This window comes from Trachurus japonicus, chromosome 22, assembly GCF_045865225.1.
Source record: "Trachurus japonicus isolate A0001 chromosome 22, Traja_1.0".
Taxonomy (NCBI): domain Eukaryota; kingdom Metazoa; phylum Chordata; class Actinopteri; order Carangiformes; family Carangidae; genus Trachurus; species Trachurus japonicus.
In genome coordinates, this window is record NC_140928.1 from 12,009,764 (window position 1) to 12,035,404 (window position 25,641).

Consider the following 25,641-nt stretch of genomic DNA (forward strand, 5'->3'; position numbering starts at 1 on the left):
TTCCATCAATATCACGTCAACCACCAGTGGCTCAGGGGGATATACTCTAACAAACACCCAGCAGACACATCTTCACAGCAGCCATTTCCAGATGGGTGCCTTCCTCTCCCCGTGGTGTTGTGTGGCCATCGCATGGGCTCCGTCCACCATTTCCCCTGCATTACATCCAGTGCACGAACACAAAGAGCCTCCCATTCAAAGCCCCTCAAGCGTGAATACAGAGCCAAACACAAATTAAAGCGTGGGTGGTTAGGCTGTCTGAAAGCCCATAAATGTACTTGAGGTTGACAGGTTAAAAGATCAAGACGATGTAGGATGGGAAAGAAAGTGTGCATGGAATTTGAATCTTTCCCCCAAACATATCACAGAAAAAAAATATATTTCCTGCTCTACCAAATTTAACATGCTTCTCAAAAATATCTTCTTTTTAACATTTCGATTGCAATTAAATACTGTTGACAGACATTAGATAAAAAAAAAAAAAACATTTCTGCTAGACAGAGCAATTTATGTGGCCACTGTTTAGTGTCATTAATAAGAAAGATTAGGTGCTACAAAATGAACTAGAGCCAAATCCACAGAGGTTATAGATCCAGAAATACAATTTCTTTGACTCGCCTCTGCAATAAAAAGAAAAATCGCTGGTGTGTGAACATTGTAATTTGGACCAAATAAAATCCCATTTCCCAATTTGTGAGGAATGACACTGCTCAGAGGGAAAGTCCCAGAAGAAAATGAATTTAAAGTCAGACACAGAGACACTGATTTCAGTTTACCAGGATCCCAGTTTTACTCTTTCATCGTTGCAAGATGATAAATTAAGACATATCAAAAGACAGAAGTCGTCCAGTTAAACACAGTGAGAACCTTTCCAATCAAACAGACAGTAAATTCTGTTTGGCACATCCCAGAGTAAGGCTTGTGAGAGCAATGCAGACACCACATACATGTAAAAACTTCCAGTTTAAATTTACCGTGTTAGAAAATGCTATATATGGACACATTTTAAGGCAACCTTCTTTTATAACCGTACTGGTATCATCCTCAGTTTCCTGTCACATATGGCTCAATTAGACAACACTGCTGAAACCTGCCGGTAACAGCATTACAATTTTTTGCTATCAATGTGCTACAACAAAGAAAATAAGATCTCATAAAAAGGTCACAGTTTCACTGATTGTCTTAGTAGTACTGATGGTAGGAGAGCAATCTAGACTCACAGAACAAGTCGTGATTTTATTTCATGTGAAGCTTCAGTTTAGCACATCATCACCGATCATCCGAGGAGGGGGGAGGACAAACCAAAAGCAACATGACAAACGCGCACACACACACAGTTTCTGTCACTCATTCAAGTACCCAAACACACAAACGCACAGACACAAAGCCTTCCCGTGTTTCTCACTTGTTCTTTTCTTGGTTGAGGACCTGGTTAACAGCTGATGGGACAAACAGAGACAGAAAATCACTATATTTCACAGACACCTAAAAAGCGATCCAAATGTACAAGTGAGTCGTGTATTTGAGGAGATGTCGTTTTGTGTGAGTGTTAAAGTGTGATGCATGCGTTGGCGCTGCATGCGTTGCAAGCTGTGTTAATGCGCTGCTGCTGCAATTAATGTAGTATATAAATGTGTCTCTACTTGCATGACTACAGTGGGTATCTCACCCTCCTTTGTGACGCTCTCAGTGATGTCCCTGGCCTTGGCGGTCAGGTCGCTGACAACGTTGTCCATCGCAGCCTGGTGTTTCAAGAAAAATGGCCGGATCACACGCTTGTACAAGATCTCAGAGCCGTTCCACGTCACAGGAGCCATACACCAGACCAGGAACAAACACTGAGGAAAGAGTAGAGGACAGATGTTAGATATTAGCTTCGTGTCCAAAGTATAGAAATGTCTTGTTCAGTATTATAAAAAATAACAAATGGAATAATTTGGGGGTTTGTATTGTTATTTGTTTTTATGAATCTGTGATAATCACTTACAGGTAATACTCAGAAAATTAGAATATCGTGAAAAAGTTCATTCACTTCCCCATGATTGCGAACTGTACTGAACCAGACAGAGAGCTTTTAAAGGCTCAGGAACCCTTTGCAGGTGTTTTGGATTAATTGGCTGACGAGGCTGTGACAATTTGAGCATTGAACTTTTTCACGATATTCTAATTCTGATTTTGGGGTTTTCATAAGCTGTAAGCCATAATAATCAAAATTCTAACAAATAAAAGCTTGAAATATCTTGCAATGCCTGTTATGAGTCTAAATAATATATTCATTTCACCTTTTAAGTTGAATTACTTAAATGAATGAACTTTTTCACGATATTCTAATTTTCTGAGTATTACCTGTATATAAATCCAACTGGTCAATCAGTTAATTAAATGTCATCTTAATCTTAATAGGTAATGAAAATAACCAACAGCTGCAGCTAAGCATTCAGGAAGTATTAGCAACAGTACAACAGCACACACATATTGTTCATTTACCATCACTCCTTGCACACAGTGAGATCTGGTTTATTCATCTAATTTCTTCCAGGATTAAGTTTATTCCTTTAAATGAAAGTGTTTTAATGAAGCAGAGCAATGATGATCATGGCAACTGAATTAAAACAATTGGATAGTGAAGTAAAGTCTCAAAAAATTGTGGTGTTGTCTCAAAATAATTAACTTGTTAAAAAAGTACCAGGGAAAGGAAAGAAACAAATACACAAACATTCATTGTGTAGTATGTGGAAAAAAATCAAGAAGAGATTTCTGACTGTTTTCCTTATTTTGACCTGACACAGAGTGTCCACATGAGTGTGCTGTTGGTTAGTTACGACACGGAGAGGCCCACAGACGTCAAACCTCATGTGATTCATCACAGTGTGACAGTCTGTGGTTTCACAGTGAAAGTACACTTCACTCGGGTGATAACTTTATATACAGGAGTTACAGAGTAACAACGAAAACAAAGTAGAAAAGAAGATACTAAACATCGGCCATACAAAAAAACACACCACAAACCAAAAGGTCAGCCTACCTTGCTAGCATAGTAAAAGGGAAACCAGGAGAGGAAGATGTCAGAGAAGGACTCGACGATGCTGAAGAGCCCATACACAACCCAGTAGGTCAGCCACTGTGTGTCGTCCTCCTTATTGTTGCTCTCGATGGCTTTAATGCTGAATGGACAAGACAGGTTGGATTCAGGAGATCGATTAGGTCACAATGTGAACAGCATATGAAGAAATGTAACATCACAGCATTTAACAGGTAGACTGGAGTTCTTGACAAGCAGTCAGGCATACATTTGAGTACATCCATAGGGACGACATGTTACACACCTTCTGCAGAGGACAACAATGAGGCCATAAATGAGAAAAAAGGTTAAATGATGACAGAATTACCCTATTATTAAATTTTTTTTATGAAGTAGTAAAAATGAATTTGTTTTTGTGAGCCCAGAAGGACACACAAAATGAGGTTTGGAGAAATATGCTTAATGTTTAAAAACAGTAAAAACTCCACAGGGTATCATTAAGCAGCTCATCAAGTGTGTCTCAAAAGCTAATTTCTACACTGAGTTACGAGTCAGAACAATTATTCCTCCTCTCCATAGTGGACATAACAGAGCCCCTTTGTTGCTTAACTCTGATGCAAGTAATAAATATTAACATCCTTGGGCTACCATCCTCACTAATACATTTTCCTTTTAAAACAGCATTTTCAAAACAACAATATATGTCTATCCAAAAGCCTCAATTCTAAGTGCTTGTAAACCTGTTTGTGGATGAGAGATATATAGGGAGCAATGCCGTTTAAAACTAAGATTTAGTAGTGTAAATGTAGTAACCTTTTTCCAAGGTCTTCTAGGAACAACTTCCTTTATTTGTGAACTTTGTTCTTAACAGACATCTAGATGGAAATCATTTATGGCCAGAGGGGAGATGAATGATTAAACAAATCTGAATCCATCCTTTAAACATTTGCTTTGTAGTTTTTTTTTTTTTTAAATAAACAATAGCAGAAAGTAAGAAAGTGACTGTCACCCATAAAGAAATTACAATTAAGATCGATTCCCAGAAATAAAATTGCAAAATGGGCCATTTGAACAGCACACATTCTGACATACCTTAGCAGGAGAAGCCTAACTGCAATCAATGACTTTTAATCATTAATAACGACTGCTGTATGTATGCTGTGAGTACAGTATGTGTCAGCTCTGAGGCTCTAGTTAGTATATATATTCATTGTTAAAACATAGAGTTGTGCTTTTTCTGCAACAAGTTCAAGTTTTCTACTTGGCAATGGATTTTATAGTAAAATAAATTAAGTGTATTGATTGATTGATATAATCTGAACATTATACATACGAGAAATACGCTGGGTAGATGAAGCCGATCAGGTTGCAGAGCAGTGAGGCTCCATATCCAAACAGAAGATAGAGGGCAAGAAAACTTAGGAAACCTGCAGAGGGAGAAAGAGAAGTTGCATTGAGGTGAGAGCAGGAGGCGGGAAGGGAAGGGAAGGGAAGGGGAGGGGAGGGGAGGGTGAGGCTATCCTGTTACTGGACAAACACATCTAATGTCAAGCGATATTAACGTTGCTGTCAGCAGAGTGCGTCTAATAGCAGGATGTAAGGACGACACGGCAGCAGGATTAGGAGGTCACGAGTCAAACACCGATACTCAAATCCTACAGTTAAAAAATTAAATATACCTTAGAGCTCTGATAGTCATGTGACCTTTACATCTCATGTATGTGAGAGATTCCATGAATACCACTGGTTTTAAATAACTTAAAATATGTTGTTCTATTATACAACGCATGCAGACAAAGCCTGTTTTTACATAACTTGCCTGTGGAGGGGAACAATTAGAGTGGCATCTTGCTTAAAATGCAAAGTGGGATAAAGTCCTCTTCATAAGCTACACCTGCAGCATCAACTCCAACTTAATACAGCAGCTCGGCCATAACAAGCCTGTTTATCAAGTTTATAATGTTCAGTTGTTGACATTGACACAAATGTCACATTGTCTATTACTCAGGATAGATTTTGTACTCACTATATACTGTACATAAACATGGGGGACTGAGCAACAGAAATGGGAGCACCTATGTCAGCAGCCACTGTGTATTTTGCTGTGTCCATTAATTTATGTGATCATGAACAGAAAATTACTGCTGGTTTTGTTTTTTAATCTTTTTCAGTCAACTATTTATGGTACTGGTTCAGCTTGCCGTGAATTATTTAAAGTTCCTCTTTGTCATGAATAATATTATTCTGAATGCCATTGACATATTGACTGATTGTTGGCAAAAAGGAGTGATCTAAAGATTTCACTGTGATGGGCACTTTCCTTTATTATTTCACACAATAGTTGCAGCTCTACTTTCTGTACACTGACCCAAAACTAAACATTATAGACTTTTGTATTTAATTATAACCAACTGTAGGTATGTGTCTAATGAGGTGGCCACTGTTTCAACTACAAAATGTTCAGCTCTGTGTAAAGTGAACTACATTTTGGCTGCTTTGCTTACTGTAATCCCTCAGAGGCTTAGACCGGCTGCTGGTTAGCTGGGAACAAGAGGCTGATTTTTGTAATAAATACACTGCAGCCTGACCAGACGTTTTAGCTTGTCCATTCACTTTTAAAAGTCTTTCACGGTGTATGGTTCCTGTTAATACTGAATGATATGTGAACATTTCTTCAAAACACTCCCTGGGTTGAAAAACTATTTAAAATACCAGATCCCCAGAGCCTTTTGTGTCAGTGGGAATTTGTTTAAATGCCAACCTGGAAACAGGTTTAGGGTTTTACACTTTACAGGATGTGGGGAAGGAGCTGTATGCAGCCTAAAGCTATATATCATTCAAATGTATGCAAAACTCAATTTATGATATAAAATTAGACTGCTTTAAACACAATGAATTCATGCAGGGCCCTAAAAAAACGACTATTTGCTGCTGCCTGCTCTTTACATCTCATTTGTTTGTCTCAGCTCATATACAAATATCATATGCAGTTCCCAGTCTCACTCGTTCATGAAGGAAGCAGGAAGAACTGGTTGAAACAGAAGGCCCCAAAAACCAGCAACAGTAAAATCATAAACCAATCACTCTGATGATTAACAAAAATATGACCTCAGGATCTTTTACTGTCAAACTGCTTCCAACCTGCATGCCATCTGGCTGTATCTAGGCTGTGTCCAAGCAACTCCTTCCCTGCTCTAAGGAAATAAACACTGAATGTATCCACATGACATTGTTACAGCCTTAAATGAAAACACATGTCCTGTGGAAAAAGTGAAAATAAAGCAAGGACACCATTACACAGTTGTGTAATCCTGTAATGTGCTGTATGACTCAAACTACTCATTATGGAGTTGCATGACTTGTGATGTTAAGAGGAACTGGATTGTAGCTTAATAACATCACGACAAAAACCTACTGTTAAGAGACCGGAGGGAGAAGAGCTGCTTCGCAAACATGAAGTCAACAAACAGCAGCCACTCACACAGGAGGCCTCTCGTCTCTCTACTCCAGTCAGCAGTACACAACTGCTCTTCAGAGTGTCACAAGAACTCAGCATAAACTTGAGACGTTTTCTCAGCAGTCACACCGCTTTGTCACTCTGTTCAACTAACATGCAAAAGATCAAGGCAAAGTACAAGGTGACGTATGTTGTGAGCCAGCGGGAAAGAATTCCTTCTGTGTAAACCCATTATCAGTGCACATGTTTGTAATATGTGTGCAAAAATGGCCAAAGTATCATATGTCTTGCAAACAACAACCTAACAAGTCACTCCGGTAAGCAGGACAGACCATGGTATAATTTGCTCTGTCTGTCTCTAACATCTGCTAACTGCAGGGTAGCGATGAGTCAAATGGTATTTGCATACAATCCACAGTATTTGTTTTGTGAGCCAGTTTCGTGGTGGTAGTGTATGTGAGGGAAAAAATGGCTCACAATCTAAACACCAATCTGACTGAGCTTGAACCGAATCCTCTAAACTGACATCTTGTGACTGTGTGATGATTTAAGGCAACTGCGCCTCAGACATGATAGGAAACTCTGCTTCTTTCACTTATCGATACATCAGTCAGTGGTGGTTGGAGCCAGGGCAACAAGTGGGAAGGACTTGTCAGCAGCAGTAGTTGGCGTATTGCAGAAAATGTCAGCTGTTTGGTTTAGGGTGGATTAAAAAGGGCTGCAACTTACTGCTGTTTTACCGAATTGTTAATGTCAGAAAATAGTAAAAAATGTCATTAACAGTTCATCGCAGTTTGACTATCCAAAATGCTGAGACATCCAGAAAATATTTGAGAAGCTAAGACAACAGAACAGTTGACATCTTTTGTTTAGAGATACTTAGATTTCTTACTTGACATTCAAATTGCTGCTGAGGAAATTTTGAATTGATCCAATTATCATTTCAACTGTAGTTAAAGTAAATGTGCCTGTATCACATAGCTTGTCTACCAGAGAGAAGTTAGTTTTTCCAGCTGTTCATTGTCCTGTTAACTACATAGCTTTGATACCATTCACTTAAAGCTGAATTTTAGAAAAATGCCCTTACCAAAAACGTGTTTATTAGGTTTAATTATGAGCATCTGATATCAAAACCAGCTGCACACAAACACAGTATAGTGATGGGACTGAATCTATCTATACTTGATGTTGTTAACTCTATCTGAAAATAGCAAAGCATCTTAAGGGTTATTTGCAAACACGCTCATCCTCTAGATCTGATATAGTGCAGCTAAATAGAGGGAAAGCATTACACATCTAGCACCCGTAGATATTTTGCATCCACTGCGACCTTCAAATTGGTTGTTAAAATGCGATACTTGGCCGCTGACGGAGATCAATTTTGAGTTAAGACAGTCGGTGTTGCATGTGGGTCAGCCTGGCTGGCTAACATGTTTCCTGTAGCCTGAGTGGCATCGCAGATGAAATGTTGCCTGCGTAGCCTGAGGTGTTTGGCTTTTATTGACTTATGCTGTGCAAACTGAATACAGGGCAGTGTCAAAACACAAGTCCAACGAGCTAATTGAGAGAGAGAGGCCTGCAATTGAATAACCGGTCATCCTAGAGTCTCCTTCCATCTCTGTCACCCCAATAGATATTTCAGGACATGATAAAAATATCCCTGGGGGGTGTGGTGGTTGTGGCTTTTGGGATATTGGAGGAAGTTCATTCAGCAGCAATATTTTTGAAATAGCAAGGCAGATTATAAACCAGCCTCTAATCTTGTAATGTAGCATAAAGGTCTGAGCTACGGATGTACTTTGATACTGGAGCATGAGACGGGGTAATAAAAAACAGTGAGACAGTTTAGAGAAGGCGCAGGATATGAAACCACACTGAAAAGTCAAGCAGTCACGCAACAGTGTGCCCACAACCGCCTGCCACTGCAAATAATATGAATGGCAACTTTGTCAGCTGAACTACCCAACGTCGGCTTAGTGCACTGCATTGTTTGCTGCACATGAAGAAAGAGGTTAGTTAGTTTCTGGTGGAGAGGTCAAAGCCATAAGCAGATCAGTCATTCTCCAATCCAAAGTGTTAAAAGACATTCAAGCATCCAAAGACAGTTTTATCCAAATAAACTTCTGCTTACCTAAGGTGATATACTCCCTCTTCACTCCCGTTTTTTGCTCCAGAGTCGCCAACTGATCTGTCACAAAGTTTTTCTCATGGAGCAGAGTCACAAAACGCCCCTTCAACTGACTCATTTTCGGGCTTTTTCTTTCTTTTTTTCCCTTCCTGAGCCTGTGGACACAGACACAGACAGACAAAGCAAATGTTACACGTGTCGACGCTTGAGGTGTTCAAGATAAAACACGAGGTTATTTGACCGACCTTGGTTTAAAAGTTTGCCCGAAAACTTGCCGCTGGCTGGCTGGCTGCGTGGAGAGTTGGCTGCCTGGCTGGCTTGGTGGCCGCTGACTCCGCCACAGACAAAGCTGCAGTAGTGGAGAGCGTAGAGGGGGAGGAGTTTGGAAAAACGCCGTTGACCAATCACGGAGCTCGGTGGAGTAACGTTCACTGCAGCAGGTGAAAAAACGGATTGTGGGTATCCAAGGAACTCACGTACAGTACAAAGGCTTACGTAGAATCCACAGTGAAACGTGGCGTAGGCTACGAAGATGGAAAGATGCTTTTACGCAATAAAATAATTCAGACGGATGGAAGACAGGATACCTCATACATTTTCTTTATATCACGTTTATGTAAAAAAAAAAGAAAAAAAAAAGTGATTGAAAAAGTGTATTTATTTCAGCTGGACATTTTACAGTCAGTCAGTTCATAATAAACAGATGAACTTCAACAGAAAATTATAATAATTAGGCCTATAATAATAATGATAAAACTGAATTATAAATACCAGTGTGCTCATAAACTGCTGTATGTAGAATATGCAGGTTTTTTGTTCTGTCAAAATTTTTAAAATGAGTGAACGGAAAATGTTAATTTAAGAAGGGTAGGCAAAATAAGCTGATGCTTCAGCCTACACCTTTTCGGTCAAAGTGCATTGTATTGCTTGTTGTGTTTTTGTTCTGATTTGTTTTGTTTTGTATTTATACTTTTATATTTGTCTATTGTATTTGTTTTTTACAAGACCAAAATAAACACACTAAACTAAAAACAGTAAAGTAGCCAATAGAGTATCAAAAAGTTTTCCGTATAACATAAAATTACAGATGCATCTTTATACTTCATAAAGGTTGGTTAATCCAATGTTTCCCAAGAGTCCAGGTTCACTGATGTGTCCATAACACTGAAACCAGTTTATTGGCTATATAATCATTCACTTTGTTCCTGTTCATGAAATTATTTCTTCGGAATGTGATTTCAGTGTAAGTGACTGGGGCAAAAAAAAAAAAATCCACAGTCCTTGTTTTGTTTAGAAATGATTTCAAAAGTTCATGTCAAACCAACATGGGGTTTCCAAAGTGGTGTTTTCTTAGAATAAAGTTCAGATTTTTCTATTTTCAGTCATTTAAATTAAACCATCTGAGAAGTTCAACAAAGAAATTGTTATGTGGCTGAACTGCTAATGACTAATTGATTAATGAAACATGTGAGAAGGAGGCCCAAGTGAACACAACGTTTTTTGTAAGGGGCCAAAACCTTAGGGTGGAAATTACTGGGTTAAACAATGAAAGATTGAATGTTGTTCACACAATTTGATTTAAAAAAAAAGAAAGAAAAGAAAAGCTGGTAGATATATAGAGTGGTAAACACAAAGGGAGCTGACAACTGTGATAGTTTAAAACACAACTTACTTCACCTCAATCTGTCTTTGGTTTAAGGTCATTTGGATTATAACAGTTCAGAAATGGTCTATCAATTCAATTTACTCTTCAGGGGCTTGTCTTCAAGAAAAAGAGGACTTGTGACAACAAAAGTGAATACTTTACGTTACAGATGCTAAAAGTGCATAAAAACCTGATAAAAACCATGGATGTATTATATTAACATAAAAACATACGATCTCGTACTGATTAGCAGTAACGTTACGTTACAGTGATATAGTGGGGGAGGGGGAGGAGTACAGTAGCATTACAGTTGCTCTTGGAGAAAAAAATCGCGACGTAGAAAAAGTCAAAAAGAGGTCAAAACCAATTTAACGGTACTGTGACAGTATGACACGATGGTGGAAACGATAAAACGGGTTATCTTTGACGATACTAAACGGTAAAACAATGGCTGGCTCTAAAAGTCACGTTAGAACAGAAACACTCACGTCGAAGTCGTTTCTTTTAATAATATGATGGATATTTAACACCGACTAAGCTAACATTAGATAGTTGACAGAGTAGGCCTACATGATATTAGCGATATATTTACCTTTTGTGGGGAAAGACACCTACTTTTGACGTCCTCTGAATAATTTGAGCCGGTAATTTTTTAAATGACAGTAAAAAATCTTCTGCGGCTGCGCGTGGCTGAATTTTGGAGAAGCGGCATCGTGATTGGCTGTCAGAAAGATGGAAATGGTGGACCGCGATTGGTCGGTCCCAGCAATTTTGGAGAAGGACCGCTGTGATTGGCTGAGGGCAAAGATGGAAATGGGGCAACGTGATTGGAGGATCAGGGTGGTGGATTGTCACAAAAACCTCCTTCAGTTTGACTAGAGTCAAAGTCAAACAGCCTGCCGGTGGAGAAGGATGGTGAAGAGGCTGAGAACTGGTCCGGTGAACACAACACAAGAGTCATCAAGCAGAACCATAATGAAATAATAAAAATAAATACAACTGAAACAAACTTACTGACACCTTTCCATATATAGTTTCTAATCTCCTTTTTCGCTTATTATAATCTTATGTTAAATTGGACAAAATGAAACAACACTTGTGGCAAAAGCAACAGAAAAAAGTGTAATTGCAATAGCTAGAACTTATTTTAAATTATCCAGTTTATTACATAAATTAAAGATGCAAAACAGTTACATAATGAAATAATTATTAGGCAACATGCATGCTAAACACTGAGTAGAGAGCTGCAGAAATATGTGAAGGAGATGTAAATAAAAACTGAGTGTTTTTTATTACAAGACAGACAGTATAAGCACTGGTGTCCAACAAACAGCCTATACAAGATTGTCCACAGGGTGGAGCTGTTGCTCTGTCAAGATAGCTACTCTAAATATCAAAAATTACATAAAATTAGGCAAATTACGGCAACTATTTTGATAACCAACGAATCGTTTCAGTCATTTTTCAAGCAAAAATGTCAAACAGTTCTGGTCTCAGCTTCTTAAATGCGATAATGCTGCTTTTCTTTGTCATTTAAGATGAAGAATGAAGACCTCACTTTGGTCTGCAATCTTCTGAGGTCTCCTCTTCTTCCTCCTCCATTAAAGGTTTGTGGGGTTTCCAAAAGCACCAAGGAGGCACAGAGGAAGAGAGTGACAGGCTAACCTGCGCCCAGGACGGTTCAGAAACAGAGTAGTAGAAGCAGAGACAAAGTCAGAGTAGTGGGATTCATCTTTGCCTGTGCTTCAGCTGTGTGCGCTGATTGATTGACTGACATGATAATAACAGCAAAATCCGTTCTTCACAGCCGTTTGGGTGGATTTATGAAGACGAGTTGTCACACACATCAAGCTAATGGTAGAAGCAGGGCTTTAAATTGACAAAAACGCTATCGCCCGAACAGGGACTTGAACCCTGGACCCTCAGATTAAAAGTCTGATGCTCTACCGACTGAGCTATCCGGGCTCTGACAAATCCCTACGTCATGATTCATAAAATCATTCACCACAATACGTTTTGTGATAATACTGACGTGAATTCGCTACCCTAATCAGCATGGAGTTTATTATTAAGAGCTAATTGATTAGCTGCTGAGAGCTAACGGCTTGGTTACACGGCTATATGAGCTAACAGGCTCGCTGCTAACAGCTAACGGGCAACGCTATGGGGCGAAGGCATGGATCTATAGCTACCATCAGCTAACATGTTAACTGTTAGCCCTGGGTAACAAAATCATTACAATTGAATGCAGACGACAAATGTACCGTTCAGTGAAAGCGACTTAATGGTGCCATAAATGATTAGCCTTATATTTATTATTTATGTAATAATTATAATATGTTTATTAGCCTAATATTAATTAAGAGGTCATTATCATTGTTGGGCCTCCCTCAGATAGTTGTTTGATCAGTCAATATAAAATCAACTATTGAGAAGGTCGCGGGTTCGATCCCCTGTTCCTCCTTTCTGCAAGTATAAAAGATAAACGCCCAACTCATCCTCTGTGTATAACAGAGAGAGAGAGAAAAAACACCGTATGCTGGAAAAACGCTTAATAAAAGCTGTGAATGCATGTGACTTTTGGCATAAAGGGCTTCGAGTCATCCATAATAAGAGAAAAGCTATGTAGATACAGTCGATTTACAATTTTGTCTTTAATGATGAAATTAAAGCTGTACAAAATGGTATTTCACATGATCTATAAAACAAACAAACAAACGAACAAAAAACATCAGCAATTACTTTTAATCTAACGTAACCACGCTGGATCACTGCATCTGACACCATATTACCATTACAGCAATTTGACAGTTTATCTTGATCCAACTACACAAACTTTATTCACGACTGTCAATCATCATGGCACATCCCTTTTGATAAATAAAATAATTAAAAATATATATTTAAATATATGAAAACATACAAACAATCCAAGTTAAGTGACACCCTCTGCATTAACAAAATTTTTTAAAGTGCATAATTCTTCTTTTAGAGAATTGCGGCTTAATGATAGAGGAACAGAGGAAAATCATGCTGTGATTAAGCAGGATGTGGAAGATGGTCATACTTTTGCTGTGGGTGACCTAGTCACAACTTTGCAGAAGATGAGTGAATGACAGTCATGCAGTTGTGCTTGGGGGCTCCTTGTATGGCACAGAAATCAATATTACATGCTTAACAGCCTTGTTTGTCTGTTGCACCTTTAACTAGTCTGTAGCAAAAACATTGAACAGTAAACAGTAAAACCCTGGGTGAATCTCTTGTTATACATAACAAAATGCCTTACAACTTTGTTAATTGTGATGTGGTCAGTATTCTGTATGGCTGCAGGCAACTTGACCCGCTAACATTTATTTACACAGTGCATATCTGCATGCACAATACCGAGCATCACTGTACAATCTGTTAAAATCAATGTTAATCTGTGCTGACAGAGCCAAATGTCAGGAAATGTTTCTGAACATTTTAAAAAATTCACTGAGTAAATGAATTCAGAATCAAGAAAAATATGTGATTAAAAATTTCAACTGAATTTTATACTGTTTGAGGCCTTCTTTTTTTTTTTTTTGCGAGGAGGCAGAATGCAAGCTGAAACACAGAGCACAGAGCATAATGCACAGCCTTCCTCCACTACTGGTACAAGAACATACACAATGAAAGTCTGTGTTAGCCACATTTTGAATGTTGCTCTTATTGCGACACAATATATTCTTTAAATTTCACTTCCCACATCTGATTGTAAAAAACAAAAAGCACAATTTTGATTATTGTGATCAGTTTGATCAAATAGTTTTGAATTACGGCAGCAGTGTTGAGTGTCCACAATTTATGTTATATCGCAGCAACACATGCACTTTCATTTTGTAATCTTTAGACACTATAAAAAAGCGTAGTGTAGTCTGATGATATCAATGGCTATTAGAAAGAACTTGATCCTGTAGGTCCTCTTCCGATGCACAGGTTCAGAGATTTACCCTGTTTGCCTGTTTAGACATGTAGGAGGTCACTGAGTAAGTCATGGATCTTGAAATTCCCTGTGTCCTTCAATGACCCATGGGAACATCAATCCAAGTTTGTCCAGATGATTTTAGTATTTGAGCGTCCATCCATCTTCATCTGTGTCTGATCAGATGGCCACTCCTGGAGACATGCTTGGTCAAGGTCGAGGATATGTGTTTCGGGTGGTGGTTATCTGTGAAAGGTGGGACAGGGATACTGATTTACATGACTTGGTTATGTGACCTAAAGTGAGAGAAAACAAAAAATGTCAGTTTAGTTGCAGTGTGCACAGGCAAATTAATTAACAATGCCATCCCAGTTGCACACAAACAGCATTCACCTTGTGTATGTGAGGAGGCATTTCGTCCTCTGAGCTCTCCTCTGGTAGCGGCTCATGCTGGCGTGGTGCTGCCTGGTCCTCCTCTGCCCACCCTCCCATCGGCACACGAGCCGACCTCACGACCTTCCACCCTGCACCAAAAGGGTCTGGAAAACAGATTGTTTGGTTTAAAAGTGTCAATAAAACGCATTCAATCAGAATTCAAATGCATGTGGTGTAAAACATGGAGCAATAATAATCACAATGGGTATACCTGTGGTAGGTCCACTATGGCGTCGATGGCTGCTGCCCTGCGATGACGCCCCCTCCTGTCTGACGGTGGCATTGCTGGTTGCTGAAGCTGAAGTGGGAATGGTGCTAGGGCTGGGAACTGTGGTGGGGAAAGTATGTGAGCGGGGGAAATTTCTAGAGTGAGGGTGGGGGTGGCTCCTCACTTCATCGGGGATGCTGTCGCTGCTTTCATCGCTCTCCTGCCTGTGCCATGTGTGCCGGGACAGCTCGCCACGGGACTGCTGTTTATGAAGCTACAAGACAAATACACGTAGATATTGTTGGAGGTGTTATGCATGGGACCCAGGATGGAGAAGAAACTGCCTCACATACAGCTCTGGAAAAAATTAAGAGACCACTTCAAAATGATCAGTTCCTCTGGTTTTACTATTCATAGGTATGTGTTTGAGTAAAATGAACACTTTAGTTTCATTCTATAACCTACTGACAAAATTTCTCCCAAATTGGAAATAAAAATATTGTCATTTAGAGCATTTATTTGCAGAAAATGGCAACAGGTCAAAATAACAAAAAAAATTCAGGTGTTTTCAGACCTTGTATAATGCAAAGAAAACAAGTTCATATTCATTTTAAAACAACACAGCACTACCTTTTTAAACTTAGGAAGAGTTTAGACATCAGAATTGGTGGAATAATCCCAATTTTTAATCGCAGCAGTGTTTTTTTTAATTTATTTATAATCTTTCTTCCTCATTAAATATGATTTGGTTCAGGTGATGAGCTAAGTAGAGTGAGGTGTGCTTGTGTTGGAGTTCAATAGACACTGGAATCGATGGCTGCCATACATGTAGAGAAGCTGATTCATTAAGAACATTTTTGGAGAGGTCTCTTTATTTTTTCCAGAGCTGTATGTGCACACACTCACCTCATGCATGTAAAGTGCATGGATACTCATCTCAGTGGATGCATACTCTGATAGGACCAAACTGGTGAGTTGACCCTCCCACGCACTGCTGCCGGAGCTCACAGTTCGGGCATCAGTCCTACAAGAGGGGAGAGAGAGCCAATATATGGAGATGATGAAGATAGAGGGTGAAAAACATGGGGGAGTAACACGAAGAGTTAAATGATAATGAAAGACAGTACCTCAGTGAATATTTAGTGTTTTGTTTCTTACCCAGAGCCTGCCATTGCCTTGCTCGTGGCTGAAGTGTGGCCACCAGTCCTGTGAGCTGCACTCAAACTGCCCCTCAGGTGCAGACTGCTGCTGATTGGGGAAAGGGAGCGTAAGGCAGATGCTCCATCGCGAATGCCAGCTACAGCGTGATTAGTCAAAGAGCCGTCCCTGCCAAAATGAACGGAGGCCAGTGTAGAAGGACCTGCCAGGAGGTTTGCAACGAGGCTCCTTGGCTGAGAGCGAGAGACAGGCAGAGACAGGGTAGGAGAGATTTAATGTACATTTACTTCTGAAAATGTGAGGAAATGTAACTTTGGACCGACAGTTAATAAATCTCTATACCTCAGATTCAGACAATGAGAGTGGATGTGTGTCTGCAGGAGCGCCAGTGGCCTCTCTGTGAACTCTTTCTTTCAACTGACTGATGAAGTGTGTTGTCTCTTGTGGAGGCTGCCACTGGGGGTTGGTAATGGCAAAGTGCATTAGAGATAACTCCGTCTTTCCATCCTCTGCCTGTTGGTAGATAGACGCCTCCGTCTTCCCCTCCGACATCCACTAGAGAGGGAGGAGAGAAGAGAATCAGGAAACACAAAACACTCTCCACATAGACACGTTAAATATGTGTCCACAAGTATGTCTTCATGTCTGTATGGACTCATGAAGCAGTGCCTCACCGCTGGATGTCCATGCTGCCTAATGTCCATCTGGGCAAAAGAGCAGGTGTCTCCGACCCCGACCACCTCCACTGTGAAGTTCCTGAAGAAATCGATGATCTCCAGAGACTTTCTCCTCAGACAGAAGATGAGGATGATGGGAGTAACAACTGGACTTAGCAACTCCTCTAAAATAAACACCTGGACAAGCAGATGGGGGTTGAACAAGGACTGAGGTTGTACCAGAAAGATGCTGAAGATATGATACAAAAATTGAAATGTTTGTGTTTTTTAATGATTTATTTCCTTTGGCTCCTTTCAGATTAAAGATTTAAGAGTGCCAGCAACTGTGAAAATCTGGGAGCAGAGAGTTACTCTCTTCCCATTACAAGTAACAGCACAAACCTGTGGTTTCTACTGGTCTGCTTTGACATATTAATGTAAGTTACAGTGTGAGAGCAAAACTTGTCATTAGAGAAATATATACCGGTATATGGCATATACCGGTACATATTTATGAGAATTTGGAAACATAACTTTAGGCCACATTAACAGCACAGCAAGAATTTCCAGTAGTCATAGCAGGAGCAACACAATCCTAAGTGGTATCATTAATGATCGCTTCATTGCATTGGCTCTATAGGACCCTAAACCTGTCATATGAGTGTGGAATAAAGTCATCACTTGTAATATATCACAACATCTCATATTGTCATGCTTTGAGATATTAAAATCCTGTAGGACACTGTTGTTATTTCCAGTGTGATCATCCTGGTTGAGTCTTGATATTTTTCCCAGTATGTGTACTCACTGCTTTGTACTGGAATAGCTGTGAGAACTGGTCCCGGGTCTCATATCTATGTGCATTGCCCTGCCAATGGTCAGGCATGTAGTGGATATGAGCCAGGATGACCCGCAACAGCTGCTCCGGACAAAACACCATGTGCTTATCAGGAATAAATGACCTGAGGAGAGAGAGATGATGATGGTGGACAACGACTTCTGACAACAAAAGATCTCAATTTAAACTGATATGATGTAATATTAGACAACCACTCTCTTTAGAAAACTAGAAAATGGAGAGAGAGAGAGAGAGAGAGAGGTAGGACTCAATCTGTGGGAATGTTCCCCCATACTTGACAACTTCAATTCAGAGCTAATACAGATTTCAAAGAGTCAGCAGCTACTTAGGGAAGGAAACCCTCTTATACTCATCAGTTATACAGCAGAGTAAGCTGCCCAAGAGCATTAGAAGAGATTACAACTCCGGGTATCTCTAAAAGCGCAATAAAAAAATGGCTTCTTGCTAACATATTTTAACTTCATAGTTGAAGATTTGTCTTTTTTTTACTCATTGTGTCCATTTGCACTTCATCCTTGTAATGTAATGTCTGTTTTATAATGATGGAGGAAATACATTAGCAAAGAGGAACAGGGAATTAGTGATGTTTTTATTAGCTACTGGCTTTACTACTTTCTCCTACCTCCTCTCCTTTCCCACTTCATTGGACCATAATGAAGATAAGCCTTTGGGCATTGTTGTGTTATCCCCACTAATCATTTAATGATTTATTTGTATATTTATGAAATGCTTTGGTTAAATAAAATCATTAAAATCCAAATGTGCATTTAGATGAGCTGAAAGATTGACTGGGTGACACTAATCCTTACCTGCAGACTGTGATACACACTCCAAGCAGTGTGATTGATGAGAGAACATGCTCCACTGCAAGAACGTCTTCATCATAGATGGTCAGGGCGATGAGGACGGCCAGGAGAGACCCAGCAAAAAACGCTACATTTTTGGCAACCACTGTCAACAGTGGTGAAAGGAAACAGTTCATATACTTGGATGCAGCCTAAATGGGGTGGTGGCAAAAAAGAAGGAAGAGGAAGAGAAAAAGGAGAAAACACAGTTAATTACTATTTACACAAGCAATGAGAAATGTACAGACACAGTCTCTACATTTACCTATTATTCAGTGCTATAAAACTTCAATTCAATTTTCTGAATTCAAAACTCTATTTATCCCCATGAGGCAATTAAAAAAAACACACACAGGCAGTCATTAACCTGGACATCAGAGTGTAAGAAATAGAAATAAATAAATAGATAAAAGAAAAAGAACAATAACTTCAGAGGATCTACTGCTGCAGAGGGGGAGCAGGCCCACTGACCTTGTAGCCTTTGCTGAGACGTGACATGAGTTCATGGTCCAGCTCATTAAAATGACGCAGGTAGCAACGGCCATAGAGCGACCAGCACCTCGCTCCAAGAGAACCAGGCTCACGCTTGATCACCTAGACACACAAACACAATGAACTATTATCCAGAGCAGTAAATAAAAGGGGACATTTTATGTATTTAGAGTTTGTATCTTGCTCTACTGGAACAATTACCTCAGTGTAACTAAAGAAGGCATAGAGGATCTGCCACACTAGAATAACCGGACACAGTAGCAGATTGGCAATGCCAATCCACAGGATACGAGATGCTAGCCGGTCAGCCAGCTCGAGCCTGTTGCCTCCTCTCTTGTACTCTTGTTTTAGGCTCCACTCATTCTCAAACAGAGAACCTACAGAGAAATCCAAAGATAAACACAAACTGGTTGATATTTATAAACCTTTTGCGTAAATTAAAAAAAAAATCTAGTGAATACAGTGAACACAGTGAACACAGACACACCTGGCCCCCAAAAGAAGATGAGCTCAAAGTTGTACTTGAGACCCCGAGTGTAGAATACAGACTCCCCAAGCACAGGAAGTCGAAAACGCACAGGAAGGAGTGATTTATTCACCATAGCGACCTAGTGAGTTGGAGGAAGAGAGCTGTGGTTACAGACCACACAGTATCATTACGTTCCCAAGTAGCAAACATGAACAGATTTACGACAAACAGTGTTATTCACGTTTCACTGCAAATGAACACACCATGTAGTTTTTAAAGCGCAGGATGCGGTGGTAAATGTCAAGCTCTGTCAGTTCCTTCTTGTGGATGCAGATCTGGTGCTCCTTCTGGATCTCCACTATCCTGGCCTGAACCTCCTGCCATGTTGCATAGGGAAGCTCTGACTGAGAAGAAGAAAAAAAAGCACAGTGAAGGCAAGAGAGTCTAGGAGGAAGAGATAGGAGTATTTTTAGTGTCAACAGAACAGATCATGTGACGTTAGTTTGTCTGTCTCACCATGGTCATCTTGAGAGCGTTGATATAAAAGGAACGGATCTCCCAATAACAACAGACGTTGTAGATGAATTTGACCATCCGGTGTAGCCAGAACACCCCAGAGATTATCAGCACAAACATCACAAACGCATTGCTTTGCATGCTGGGGAAGAACATTTTTATCAATGAATGTTAACACTTTTGCAGTACACAAGACACATCTAATAAATAACATAACATCATAGTGTATAACGTCTCCTTGAATGTTAAAGTGTTGCTTGTTCTTTAGGTGCGTCACAAACACTTGACCTATCCTTTGCTTCACTGTACTCGCAAAACTTGTAAATAATAACAATAGATTTTATGCAAATTAGATATGCATCGTTAAGCACATTAATTACAATGTCACACCCACCGGGCACTGCAGACATTCATTGGGAGGAAGGCGTCAGGCAAGGTGACTTTCGATGAATCCGTGTGATTTACAAACTTGTTGGCAAAGAGGATATCATAGTCTACACAGTTAGCTAGGAACACTGTGAAGCCAACCACAAACAGCAACTGACTGTTTAGAAAAAGAGAGAGACAAGAAGGAGGACAAGAAGAAAACACACATTTAAGTCACCTTCAACTGCATAGGTAAGCTCCTTGCGAGAAAAACTTAATTTATGGACAGGATACATACACCAGCTCAAAGATCTCTCCCAGCAGCATACAGGTGAATCCATTCTTCTGATGCAGGTTATAGACGTATTGTACGTTAAGGACTACTATGTTAGACTTATTTACAACTTATTTATGTTGAAGAATGTAACAATGAATATCTTCCAAAATCATGTAAAAAGGATATTCTCTGGAAAAACAGGTCCAGGTTTTCTATGTGGTGCCATTGGGCTGCAAAAGATGCACAGCAGGTGTTCATGTTAGGTATCATTGTGAAAAAAAGGGAAAGAATCTAATACTCTTTGGGATAAGTTTAGGATCTGTGTGTGTTTGTATGTGTGCGTCATACATTTGGTTCCTTCAGGCACATGCATCAACAGGTTCTCCTCTCCAGGGGGAGAATCGCTGTAGGACGCCTCCAGACGCTGGTACTCAGTGTCAAAGTGCGCCATGGTGACAGCAGCTTCAGTCTCACCAAGTAGCCAAACCCACTGCTACAGACTGGAGAGCAGAGGAAAGCAGGAGGAGATTTACATTCACATTTACATGTCCTCATTTGGCAGACACTTTCATCCAGAGCGGCTTGCAAGAGAAGGACATCAGTAGAAATACTAGTAATAGCACAAGTTCTACATCTATTCAATACTGTAAGAACAAAGAGAGTGAACTAAGAAGTGAAGGCAAAAGTGTAGAAGATATGAAGACAAATAGTAAACATTGATGGGAGTGAGAAGGGGAAATAGGGAGCGATGCAATCATCAGCAACTAATTTCAAACTCAAACAGTCTGAATATGTGTGGTTACCATCAACTTAAGCCTTTATCTCTGAAAAGCAACATCCCTAATGATACTAGAGTGGAACGCATTATTGATTTTTCTAATATTGAACTCTCCAGAAAACCCCTCATTTGTCTGATCCTTCAGAGAGATCAGAGGTCAGGATCAGTGACAGAGCAGTCAGCCTACTGCTGGATTCCTGCTGACAGAGACGATTCAAAACTAGATGTCCTGTTTAAAGGGCAGTTGTTCAATACTTAAGTCTGTACAGGCTGCACTAGCTTAAACACAACATAAAAATGTATCCACAGTGCATGGTTAAGTTTATGTAACAAATGGCCTGAGAAATGTTCTGCAATTACATGAAACGTAAGTGGGGGTGGAGCGTGAGTATCATATGAAACCTACAGAAAATCCCCTATATGTTGCATCTGGACGTTTCAGTCAAATTTAAACTGACAAGATGAAACCAAAACTAACTAAATGGGCCATTGACGAATGATTCATCTCAAGATCTGTCTGACATAATTAAAAATGTCCAATCAAAACTTATATGAACTATTTCATATTCACATGGTACTGCAGGCCTCATCCTTCAGACAAATAGAAATCATAACACAGACTAACTGCAGGCCCAAAGAGTCAAGAGAATGAATGTGTTGTTAAGCACAATACTGTATTGACAAAGCAATAGCACCTGAACGGAAATGGAGTACATAGATAGCCACTTTAAATAAGGAGCATAATATTCTTCAACATGGCACCTGCGTTTATAACTCATAGTAATAACAAGATTTTATGGTGGAAGGACAGACACCTTCATGTGACATGAAACTGAGAAGAGACAGGTCCTGGTGCAATGTAACTAATGCTGTATAGGCTACGGGGAAACATTTGACAACAACACAGGTATGGCCTAGGTTATGTCAGCTAGTATATAAACATCCTTACCTCCATTGCAGTGCAGTACGTCCTGTCGAGGTCTGTTGGTTACTCAACATTCCCAGCTGTGAAATAAAGCACACACACACAAAACAGGAAGACCGATTTCCTTTAAAGCTGTCGTTTACAGTCTAATAATCCAGGACCACAAAAGACTACTGCAGTACGTCTGCCATTATTCTCTACGTAGCTACAGTACAAGACGATAGCTAAAGTCACACAAAATGTCAGTGACTTTGGACGACTGACTAGAAAGCAGTAACGCGGTACACGGCACAAGTGATTCAGGTGTTGTTGTTGTCGTGGTTTGACAGCACAGGCCTGCCCCTTTCTCTCCCACTAAAAAAAACCCAAAACATGACACCTCCCCAATACTGTCGCGTGGAGATACCTTACCGTTTGATGTGCCTGCTTCCGTTGTGTCGGATTAAAATAACGTAATATCCCGGGGATTTTTATTTATTTATCTGATAGCCGTCTTGTTTTCGTTTTCTCTTCTCTCTCCCTCGAACTCAAACACAAGCCAGTTTCATTTTCGAAACAGCTAGCAGGCAGCAGTGTGGCGTTTACCACAGCTGAGCGGCAAGGACACTGTCCAATCACAGGGCGAGTTCTCAGCCAGGCAGGCTCAGCAGCCAATAGGATTCGTCGGGAGGCGGGACATAAGAATGTGTTGCGTCAGTACACGCCCTGTATGACCCTCCATGATGGGATCCTCACAGTTTACTCTGGTTTGTTAATTAAATGGGTATTTACTACCACCGCCTGGTCGCTTGTAGTAGCAGCACCATAAGCCTGATAGATGCTGCTGCTGCATGTGAAGTTTACATGTATATTCTGTTTTTTACCACAGCTTCTTTTTCCTGTGACCTATTGGATTATTTTATGTTGTATGTATAACCTATCAGCGGTGTCCCTGAAAATTTGAGATTTTGAGTATACCATTAACATTATGAATATAGGTTATTTTAAATAACAATAAAGCTAAAATAATTATTTTCTATGCTGAAATCTCGGGCTGGTAACTGAAAGAAAGAAGATGTTTTTTGTGCTTGACCCATTTGACCAGAGTTCAAGGTAAGTTTTTACCAGAGTCATTGTTCTAATTTACAGGTGGTCGGTGGATATATTAAGTTCATGGCTGAATTTCTCTCCCAGATCGTGTGACTTCACTAAAAGCCCTGCCAACAGCTAAAGGACCCAGCAGCTTTTCGTCCATATAGGTGCTTCTTCCCCCCTTGGTTTGTAAGTAACTTGATTATCTTCATCAATGTTTTGCTAGCTAATTGTTAGCATTGCGGGGCATCAAAGGGCAATGCTAGCTCTGGGCGGGCTAACTTTATAGTTAGACCAAAGACGGTTTAATATCTTTGGTTAGAACTTTTTCTTTTTTTTCTTTTTCTTTTTTTTGCTTGCTCAGGTGAGCATGCGTGTTTCTTGTGTGTTTTAGTCGCTTTCACTGGGCTTCATTAGACCCAGCTGACAGAGTGTGAGGGCAGAGGGGGGTTGTTTGTGGTCAGACAGAGGCCCTGTAGGTTTGTTTTGGTCTGAGATGCTGCTGGTCTAGTGCTACATCTAGTGGCAGCCACTCAACTACAATCTGTGTTTGACAGACGAGAGAAAATAATCTCAGAAAAGACAATGTTTGTGAGCACAAACAAAATGGTTGAATATTGGTACAGTCCTATATGTGATGTGGATAGCTTGATGTATTTTATTCAGTAGTTCAGTTGGCAGTTTATCAGGAATAACTGGTTAAAACAAATGAACATAAAAACAACAGCCTGGTCATAAGTATTTCCTTCTTGATTGATGTTAGGGGCTTGTTTGGGGTGTATGAAAAAAAATAGAGCATGTATGTGAATGAACTGTAGAGAGTTGTTTCTGGCGTTTAGCCTCCTTTCTGGGGCTGACAATAATCTCTAGCAGTTAACGTTAGTTCAAACACAACGTCAACATATAGCTGTCATATTTTAGTATGCAATCTGGATTACTTTGGTCTTTCCTTCTTTTCTTGAAATGGAAGTGAAGAATGGCCAAAATAGATACAACATTATGATGATCATTAAAGGGCATGAAGCTGATAATTGCACAATCTATGATCTGATCCTCATCAATACAGCCTTTCAATTCTATGTTGGACATTTTAGCACCATGTATTTTATGATGTCACGCCTCATTATACCCAAAAATGAAAGCAGTATGTGTGAGTGGTTTCCCACCCAATGCTTAAGTGAGAGTGTTTAACGAAAAGTGTCTTTATAACTCAACTTTTTTGCACGTTAGGTTCTGTGAATTGGATTTTGAGGTGCTGGCTGTACAGTACAGTAGAGAAATGATGCTTTGCAAAGCCAAGATCACCTTCTGTCTCACTCTGCTGTGATGAATATTCATATATGATTGTTAAGCCTCTGGAGTGACAGCTGGGCTTTTGTTCACTGTGTCACTGCATTAGTTACACTGTTAACACCAATCACTGTGTGTGTGTTTATGTGTGTGTGTGTGTGCACTGGCAAATTTAGTAGTGATGATTTCACTGAGTGGTGAATTAATGGGAATTAATTGTTGGTTTCACTTCTCACACACGCCAGGATCAGACAGAGAGACAGTGATGACACTGAGAGAAACACAAACATATAGACATGCTGATAAATGATGCACACTAAACATCATTATTGTTTACGTCACCTTTAAAGCGTTCTTTTTTTACACCACAGAATTTATGCACTGATCTCTCTTTATTCATTATTACATAATGATTTCTTACAGTGTGGCTGTTTGTTTTTGTGTTTGTGTGTTGGTTAGAGTTTTTTTAAAGGGCATGGGTGTCTTGAGTCAGGGGGTCTGTGTAATCTAGTTATTATAGGGATCTGGGTAATTTTTAATCTGTTCTGATTAGGATTAGGCTTCATTCAACTTAATCCAGTGTAAAAAGTCTGTCACAACGAAGCTCACTGGCTGATAAACACCAAACAGTAACTGGGATGTTGAAATAACATACTGTAATGTAAAAGCTGCTTATCACAAACCTCAACGCATTTCATTTAGGTGTAAAATGGCAGATGACCCCCCGCCCCCAAAAAAAAGAAGAAAAAAAAGAAGAAATTAATGTGTATTAACTCAGTTGATACATTTTCCCCCTTTTCCTGATCCCACTGGATGAAATGCAGTCTCTTATATTAATTGATTATCTTAGAATTATACAGTTAAGTTGCTACTGTACATGTAGCACTGACATGGGACGGAAGAAAAATAAGTAGCTGGTTGGTGTGTTTAACCTCCCTCTACACTAAATGTGTTTTCCTTAACATTGAATTATGTTTATCTTGTCATGCTGTATGAGCCAAAACTTGATTGATATAGTTCTGGCCTATTGTGTGTGAGTGTGTGTGTTTTTGTATGTGTGTTTAAGCATGTGTGCTCTGCTGCAGGCGATAGCCGACT

The 25,641-nt window shown here is 39.8% G+C and overlaps 2 protein-coding genes and 1 non-coding gene across 6 annotated transcripts; all 3 read right to left on the bottom strand.

Annotated features, from left to right (window-relative positions):
- Positions 1 to 765: 765 nt before the first annotated feature.
- LOC146963615 (receptor expression-enhancing protein 5) lies at positions 766 to 8,937 on the bottom strand. Of its 3 annotated transcripts, none has more exons than XM_085768539.1 (6): positions 8,853 to 8,937; positions 8,611 to 8,762; positions 4,356 to 4,449; positions 3,026 to 3,164; positions 1,670 to 1,838; positions 766 to 1,439 (listed from the first exon to the last, which is right to left on the bottom strand). In XM_085768539.1, exons 2-6 carry the CDS (start codon positions 8,723 to 8,725, stop codon positions 1,402 to 1,404), a joined length of 555 nt encoding a protein of 184 aa, XP_085624665.1. In that variant the 5' UTR covers positions 8,726 to 8,762; positions 8,853 to 8,937; the 3' UTR covers positions 766 to 1,401. The 3 variants fall into 3 exon arrangements, with proteins under 3 accessions (XP_085624665.1, XP_085624667.1, XP_085624666.1); XM_085768541.1 differs by having other exon boundaries at positions 1,648 to 1,838; XM_085768540.1 differs by having other exon boundaries at positions 8,849 to 8,937.
- A 3,207-nt stretch (positions 8,938 to 12,144) lies between these two features.
- On the bottom strand, positions 12,145 to 12,217 carry trnak-uuu (transfer RNA lysine (anticodon UUU)). Its single transcript has one exon. It is a non-coding gene; the product is annotated as a tRNA-Lys (tRNA).
- A 670-nt stretch (positions 12,218 to 12,887) lies between these two features.
- atg9a (ATG9 autophagy related 9 homolog A (S. cerevisiae)) lies at positions 12,888 to 22,777 on the bottom strand. 2 transcript variants are annotated; one of them, XM_085766883.1, is made up of 20 exons: positions 22,594 to 22,777; positions 22,207 to 22,262; positions 20,828 to 20,979; positions 20,666 to 20,709; positions 20,501 to 20,565; positions 20,231 to 20,380; positions 19,837 to 19,978; positions 19,584 to 19,724; positions 19,339 to 19,459; positions 19,053 to 19,228; positions 18,831 to 18,953; positions 18,324 to 18,511; positions 17,464 to 17,617; positions 16,674 to 16,853; positions 16,342 to 16,554; positions 16,000 to 16,232; positions 15,748 to 15,865; positions 14,845 to 15,115; positions 14,592 to 14,737; positions 12,888 to 14,494 (listed from the first exon to the last, which is right to left on the bottom strand). In XM_085766883.1, exons 3-20 carry the CDS (start codon positions 20,928 to 20,930, stop codon positions 14,486 to 14,488), a joined length of 2,577 nt encoding a protein of 858 aa, XP_085623009.1. In that variant the 5' UTR covers positions 20,931 to 20,979; positions 22,207 to 22,262; positions 22,594 to 22,777; the 3' UTR covers positions 12,888 to 14,485. The 2 variants fall into 2 exon arrangements, with proteins under 2 accessions (XP_085623009.1, XP_085623008.1); XM_085766882.1 differs by having other exon boundaries at positions 14,139 to 14,444.
- Between the last annotated feature and the right edge of the window lie 2,864 nt (positions 22,778 to 25,641).